This window comes from Myiozetetes cayanensis, unplaced genomic scaffold (genome assembly GCF_022539395.1).
Source record: "Myiozetetes cayanensis isolate MyiCay16 unplaced genomic scaffold, myiCay2020 scf5-8, whole genome shotgun sequence".
Lineage (NCBI taxonomy): Eukaryota > Metazoa > Chordata > Aves > Passeriformes > Tyrannidae > Myiozetetes > Myiozetetes cayanensis.
This window is the reverse complement of record NW_026087742.1, coordinates 61997838-62005713: the sequence shown is the minus strand read 5'-3', so window position 1 is coordinate 62005713 and position 7876 is coordinate 61997838. Positions and strand designations below refer to the sequence as shown.

General features: G+C 44.6%; 1 protein-coding gene across 3 annotated transcripts in view; it reads left to right on the top strand.

Moving 5' to 3' along the window:
• Positions 1-5320: 5320 nt before the first annotated feature.
• The window catches only part of DHRS12 (dehydrogenase/reductase 12), a 30594-nt gene continuing 28038 nt past the window's right edge, over positions 5321-7876 (top strand). For 2 of the 3 annotated variants that reach the window (XM_050334014.1, XM_050334016.1), the window contains exons 1-2: positions 5321-5429; positions 6147-6280. In XM_050334014.1, the coding sequence (XP_050189971.1) occupies positions 5374-5429; positions 6147-6280 (190 nt within the window). In that variant the 5' untranslated portion in view covers positions 5321-5373. Of the gene's footprint in view, positions 5430-5673; positions 5866-6146; positions 6281-7876 lie in introns of those variants that run through there. The other variant, XM_050334015.1, reaches the window with a different exon arrangement.

Sequence of the window (7876 nt, the reverse complement as noted above, 5' to 3'; positions counted from 1 at the left end):
AGAAAAAAAAAGGTAGCTGAAAAAAATCACTCTCACAGCCTAGCAACAAACACATATGCATTCAAGTACGTTGCCTACTGTAAGGACAAAGAATTTTTCAGTCATGGGAATAATAAAATTATCCATTACTGATGAAAAAAAATATTTTCTAGGATGTATATCAACTACAAAGCTCATATTATTTTTAGAAAAATTACCTATTTAAACATGCATAAACTATTTGATACATAGGAGATTAATTAGGTTAGCAGCAGGTTTAGCTGCTTTTCCCAGCCAACTCTTTTTGACTTTCAGAGGACACTCAGCAGCCCCTCTCCTTGGCAGGACATACCTGACCCCGGGAAACCCTGCAGGCTCTCAGAGACCAGGGCATAAAGCAAACCTATACTTCTGATAAGGCACAGTATGAGATTCCTTTTACTGGCCCCTGAGCAAAAAGGAGTGATTAAGCTGATGATATACTGCCACATTTGTTTCTCGGTAACAAAAGGCTATTGGTCTGGGGAAAGCCCAAGTCTTCACTGGAAACAACACTTGATGACAGCAGCTGGCAATCTTGGTGATGACTAGGGTAGTAACAAAGAAAGCACCCTATTGTACACAAAAACACCGCACAGGCCAGAACTTCAACTCCTCCCTGCATTCAGAAAAAGCAGCTTTTTCTTCTCCCACCCTGCTACCACCATAAAAACTTCAGATACGTCCCTGAGACCTCAGGGCCTGAATGTTCCTCTTCAACCACTCACCAAACTCTGCTTCATCCAAGTAACAGCATAAGTGTTGAATGCCTCTCTGCAAGTTGCCAACTGCTCTTAATTGCCATTACACTGACTGGGGCAATGCTGGTTTCTAAAGCAGAAGTTTTCAAGTGTTCTGCCTCCAAAGCTGAGGCCAGCATGGCAAATGCAGGGTTGGGAGTGACTCACACAGCAACAGTGGCTCACACACAGTTGCCACTTCCTTTGGAAACCTGGCCCCAATTATAGATGCTGAGCTTTTCTGCAAATCTGGGCCTTAAAGCCTGTGCCTGTTCCCACTGCAATCAGTGGCGACTGAATCAGTTCTGATTGATTTAATGGGGGCAGGCACAGAGACTTAATTAGAAAATTAGTAGCTGCAAGGAAAGGAGAGGAAGCACAACAGCCTGCTAGATCTCTGGTATGAAGCAAGCAAAGGAGCCAGTTGTTCTTCAGATTGAGATTTTAGCCTCTCAACAACAACCTTCAAAAAAAAAAAGGATAATAAAAGACATTGGCTAAATGGCCTTGAAGCTGCTTTAAACGTCTTGTATAATATATAATTGTTTTCCAGCTCTTGAGTACTCTGTCCACCTTTTAGATCTGTCCCCTGGGAAGAAAATATGAAACATTTTGAAATACACAGCCCTTGAAAGCAATCAGCATTTTCAACTTTTTTGTGTTGGAGGTAGTTAACACTTTGCTTAAAACTCCTTGCTCTTTGACAGGTACAAAGATGGATCAAGTCTAAAGTGTTTTTCATATTAGTCCAGCTGGATGCCAGAGAGCTATTTTTCACCAGCTCTTAAGAAAATACTGAGATTCTCAATTCATTACTGCATGCAAAGTCCTAACATCCAGAAGCTGACAGCCACAATATTCCAGAATTTTTGACGATTACCTGCATTCATGGAGGGCCTGCATAACAGGCTTGGGTGCTGTTTCTGCACTGGTAAATACATCTACTAGAATGCAGGGTCACCAGTGCCAAGTTATGCAGTGTGAATCCTGGTGCAGCCTCATCCATGTATCTTGGGAACAAATTATCCCTTGAGAAAACTATTATCCTGATGATATCTGAGCTTGTTTTAGACAGAAGTATTTGCTTAATACCTATTGGGAGCCGCGGCATCAACAGTAATTTCCCTCGTATGGTCCCTGATAATACTTATCAGGACCTGATAAGTATTTGATAGTGCAGATATACCTGAAATGTTGCAGTCCTTAAGGGGAAGAGTTAACCTGGTATGTTTTATCAATGCTAAGCACTGCATTGCGTTTATTATCCAAGGTATTATCCAGCCATTTTGTTCACTCAAATGAGGGAAATGTGACAGCTATCTGACATGTTGTCTGCCAATCTATGAGACGAATTCTTTGTTTAAAAAAAATCCGTCATGTTCAGAGCAGTGTCCTATTGGAATTTATTGCTAAGCTAGTAGCAGTCAAGAAACCAGAAGATGTAACTTTCCCGCTTTTCAAAGCTCCAGGATGGATTCTAATTCAGCTAACTAGACGCATCAACCTAACATTAAGTACCAAAGGCAACATATGCAGCCAAACTTTTGCTATGGGCAGAAATTTTGCATGTGAGAATACTGCAATGCAGGCCCTTCATTAGCACCACCCAACTCTTTGCAAAGGTACATCTTGCCTTTCTCCTGTGCATGACCCCGTATTGCCTCATCATCATGATGGCTGGGTTAGGAGAGAGCACTTACACAATCTCTACAGTCTCCTGCCTCTGGAACAACAATACAAAAGCAAACAACACAGGGGGTGAAGTGAGGTAGCAGAAACATCTAGTTGTTAGGATAGCGTGCAACAGCTCCCTTCTGATGTGAAAGCTGGACTTGATCTTGGAGGTCTTTTCCAACCTTAATGATGGATTCTCTTAAGCTGTTCAGACAGAGTGCTGTGACAGTTCCTTTCTGGGTGCAAGCTTAGGCCCTCAGTAAAGAAAAAGAAAGGGTTTCTAAGCAGAAATCTCTCAGTTGAATGTGCTCAGGGATTGTTGCACTTTGGCAAGCGCATAGTTTCTGAGCATTTACAAAATCTCCTTAAAGTGGCATTTGTTAGAAGGGTATGGGTAGCATTACAGTATTTATAGAATATCCTCTGAGAAAATTCTGTTTGTACCAGGATGACAGTGGTACCCAACCCTACATTAAAACATCTTCTCTAATATTAATACAACAAATATGCTGTAATTGCCTATTACTACTTAACCCCAAAATATTATTAGCTGCTCCCATTGTCTGGCTGCCATAATCTATTTTTGACTCATAGACAGCTTCCGTCATGCATACTCATATTAGTTCATACCTCAGGGCTGCACCATCCAGCATCTTGCTGATTACAGTCCAAAGGGTTTAGCCTGCAAGGAGCTGGGTGCATCTGCATACACTTAATTTACTTTCAGAGATCAGAAGACTGCAGGGATGCACTCCCCAGTTTATGAGAATATAGGCTGAGACTACAAACAAAACACATCAGAACCATCATCCCATTCTGCTTGTACTAGCCACAGTCTCAGGGCTTAAGAAATAAGTAGGGAAACACAGAAATGACAAGGGAATAAAGCACAACCTGGTTTATTACATTTACTCACAGGAGCTGCCATTGTTTTGTTTGGGCTTTGCTAATGTTTTTCAAACTGAAACCATATTTCCTGTAAAGAATGCAGCTAATTCTGTGGCATAAGCAGCTGTGGAACAATATTGTTCTCCTAACAGCACACTGAGATGCAGAGAGGGTTATGAAGTCCAAGGTAAGACAGTCTCTAAATAGCAAGAAAATGTGGGGCAGCACTGCAGTTTTCTGCCCAGATATTCGTAACAGCAGGTATGTCCACATAATTCTCTGGTTTTCCCCTGCTGAGCCAGGGTTTGAGGAAAGTAACCATGCAGACTTCTCTCAGCTGTGAGGGAAAGGGAGAAGCTGAAGAGCTTGCTGGGCATGGGACAGGAAGAAGGAAGAGGGGACATTACCGCAGCCTGTATGCAGGACTTGCACGAGCCTAACATCTGCTCTGTTCACAGCAAGTGTGATTATCAATCATCGTAGCAGTCTAGGCTGTACAGTTTTGGTTGCTAATTGCATGTTGTAGGTGATGATCACAGAACTATTTCCATGTACTCACAAACATCACAGCACGTGTCCATAGTTTAGGCTGCCATTCATTTTCCACTAAATGATATAACGTTCTGCCACTCACACTATTGCCAAGCTGTTCCTTACTGGGCCCAAAGTCTCCATTTCAAGTAACAGAATCAGGATGAATTGTTTAGGAACACTTTAGTCGCAAACTCCCAGGCATTTCCAAGAACAAGATCAGTTAAAACTGACTCAGGCTATTGTTTTTTTAATAGAGTCTTTCAGCTGTTTTAATAATACGTAATTTTAGATTTCATGTAAAAGTACAACTCGTAGCTGGATGGTCTCTGCATGGAAGAAAACATCACTGTGAAAATGTCTCTCTTTACCATCTGAAAATTCTTACTTCACACACAATACACAGAACAAGCAGACAGTGCTGAGTTCATTGAGTTCGAAAGTTGTAACTTGATAGTGGGAAGTGCCTTTTGTATGAGCCTAATACTCCCACAATGTGCTGGGAAAGTGGAAGACTTTAGTATGAGGCCTTTGCCAGAACTAAGAGATTTAGAAAAAGACGTATGAGACTATCATACAGGATCAAAAAAGACAGAATATTCCTATTTCTCTCCTATCTCTGCTAGCGAAACCAGGCAACTTAAGCTCTTGAAAACTTAGATAGTGTTCTCTGCATATGACCCCACATACCACATAAAATACGTGAATTTATCTAACTTGCACACTGAACTTTCTAAGTGCATAGTCCTTTCATGTACTTAAAAGCATAATTATACCTATAATGGCAATTTCCCTATGACTAACATGGGCTGCCCAGATGTGCAACTCCAGGTTGATTCTCTTGGGCTTCATTGCTCCAAAGCACATACCACAGGAACTGAAAACACATTTTGAATTTCACTTCCCCTACCGCAACAGTCATTCGTGTACCCTTTCCTTACTGGTATACTTTACTCCATTAGTAGGACCTGGATATTTAACGGATTTGTTATGCAAAATGCTACTTGGTGTGGCACAACATGGTTATGTTTCTGTGAGAGCATCCCTTTGACAGCTTTCCAGAGCAGAGGGTGCAGGCCCAGATCGGGAAACTCTGCTCCCCCTTCCCAAAACACAACACTCCGTTTGCAGTCCTCTGTTAGTTGGCAGCAGCATCTCTCCCGAGCAGGTGCCCTGGGAAACTCTCCATCCTTCCTCTGCCACCACCTTCACCAGGCAGAGTCATCTCCGGCGGGGCAGGGGCTCGCTGCGGCTGTCCTCGATGGCTAAAGAAGAAGGGGGGAAAACCAGAAAAGATAAGCAGAAACAACCCACAAACTGCTCCTGAGGGGCAAGGTGGTACAGCTTTCCCCTACTGACACACTTGCTGTCCGCCCTCGCACTCTCCCTCAGTGCGGCCAGTCCGCAGCGGCGGGGGCGGCCAGACGGAGCCGCCCCTCAGCCCTTACCTAACGCGGGCAGGGCTGACCTTATGTAAGGGCAGAGGCGGGGCCGGCACCGCTGTGGCGGAGGCAGCAGCGCCATGTCCTGGTACCGCAACACCGCGTGGTTCGTGAAGGGGCTGCGGGAGTACACGAGGTACGGGCGGCGGCCCCCGCGGGCGGGCAGCGCGGCGTGGGGCGGGCGCGGCGGCCGGGCCGGGCCGGGCCGGGGCGGGGCGTTCCTCCCTGCCCGCGGGAGTTCAACCACCTCGAGTCGGCGTTTGTTTTGTAATTTCAGTCGACTGCTCCCCACCCTGCCAAGCCGAGAAGATTTCCGCCCCTCTCTAGTGGAGCTGCTCGGCCCACCCCGCTCCGCTCCACCCCTCCCCGGGGCTGCGGTCGGGCCCCCTCCCGGCCGTCCAAGTCGGGGCTGAGTGGCTTGTGACGGGCAAACGCCACGAGCTGCTGCTTTCGTGGACGGGGTTGTAAAACACTGGCACGGGCTGCCCAGGGAAGTGATGGAGGCACTGCCCCTGGAAGTGTTAAAAAGTTATGTGGCTTCGGCACTTGAGGACGTGGCTTGGAGGCTGGAGGTGAACGCGGTGGTGGTGCTGGGGTTGATGGGTGGACTTGGTGATCTTAAAGGTCTTTTCCAACCTTGATGATTCTGTGGTACAGCACTGGTTGCAGTGTCACTGGCACTGTTTGTGGCCTGTCCCGTGACTTCAGAGAGTAACAGGGCAAGGGGGGGCATTCAGCTGAGCTGTGAGAGAAAAGTGCTTTTCAACTCTCCCCTGTGGTTTTGTTTTGTTTTTTTTTTTTTTTTAGAAGGGCTCTCTTCCAGTTTCTCACAGGTGTGTCATACTTTATTCAGGGGCGGCTACGAATCTGCTTCCAAGCACTTCAATCCAGCTGATGTGGAGGTGGACGTGCGTGGGAGATCCTTCCTGGTCACCGGTTCAAACAGTGGCATTGGCAAGGCCACAGCCAAGGAGATAGCGAGGAGAGGTGAGCTGGGATGCCATGGAACTCTGAGGAGTTGATACAGATGACATGGAAGGAAGCGGGTTTGGCCTTGCAGCATAAACACACACAAATCCATGGGTTACAGGTCTAAGTGCAATTGGTGCTGTGAAAACTGGCATAATGAAACCAAATAAGTAGAGAAGATCTCTACAGTGTTTTTCAAGTGCATGTTTACCAAAACTATCTGTGTTACAGTGGCATCTAAGGATGTTGGTGACAGATCACCGTCTTTTTAAAGCTGATTCAGTACAAGTAGCAGCCTGGCTGAATTTGAACTATTTTGAAGAACTTGTCAATTTATCATGTGATGAAAGAAAACAATTAGCTTTGCAAAGCTGAGATGGGAGAGTATAGAAGAAGCAATGTAGTTGTGCTTGATCTTAATGATAATACCTTGGATTTGTGCCCTTTGGTTGATTACATCTAATTATTTTTTTATGTGGCTCCTCTGTAATCAAGGAGGGGGTATGAACTGGACCTAACTGCTGTTGAAGGATAAACATAATCCCTTACAGAGTTGACAAAATAATTCCTGTTGTGCAAGAGTGATAGGAGTTTTGGCACATAGAATAAAAAGGAGGAGCTTGTTGCTCTTTGCTCTCTCCTTGTGTGCTTAGATTTCATAACTATCTTGTGAAGGAGAGTGCGACTCAGTTAAATTAAACTAATTCAGAACTATTAGCATCGAGGAGTCTTTGGGTTAAAGATCTCCATCAGCACCAGCATGTGATTGATATCAGGTTCCCAATACTGCTGTTGTACATAACAGCTTTATGTAAGTATTGCTTTGTCTAGTGACTGTTTCACTCACAAAGGGATATGCCTGCCAGGTTTTGCAAGCTTGAGGGCTGGCTGGATCTGCATGGGATTTGGTCACAATGTTCAGCAGAATGACCTTGGGCTCAGACTGCGTGTCTGATGCGTTGTACGGGCATTGCTGTTTCCTATGAAATTAAAATGCCTTCCTGATCCTGTTCTCAAACATGTCACTTTGAGACTCAATGTCAGCTGTTGGGGCCCTGGCTTCTAGTTGAATCTCTTAAAGTACACCATGAGAAGATAATAAGGATTTCAGACTTAGCAAGAGAATAATCAAGCTATGTTGGCTTTACCTTCAAGCACTCAGACCTTTCTAACTAGTAATAATCTTGATGGCAATTTCTGTAGTCTGAGTTCAGCTTTTCTCTGAATTGGTGTCTTATGGGTATGCACATTTGGGCTTTCCTCTGTGTCTTGTGAACTGCACTTCTGGCTTGATACAGTGTTCTCCCAATTACTCTTACAATTCCCATTTGTTAAGTTCAAGTAATTTTATCTTTACTGTGGAAAATGTATTCAAATGTCTAGCCCATGGGTCACACCAAAACTTTCCCTCTGTCCTCAAAGGCAACTAAAAAGTTTATATTCAAAGACCTTAAAAATGCGTCTCTTTTTGTGGAATGTTTTTCTACTGTAGACTCTGAGAATGTGCCTGATCAGCTTGAAGGCCAACTGCTTCTTCCATGTGTTTAATTTGTACCTGCACACATTACTTGTGCTGGCCTTTGTGTTTTGGGAAGAGCTTCTTAAACATCTGCA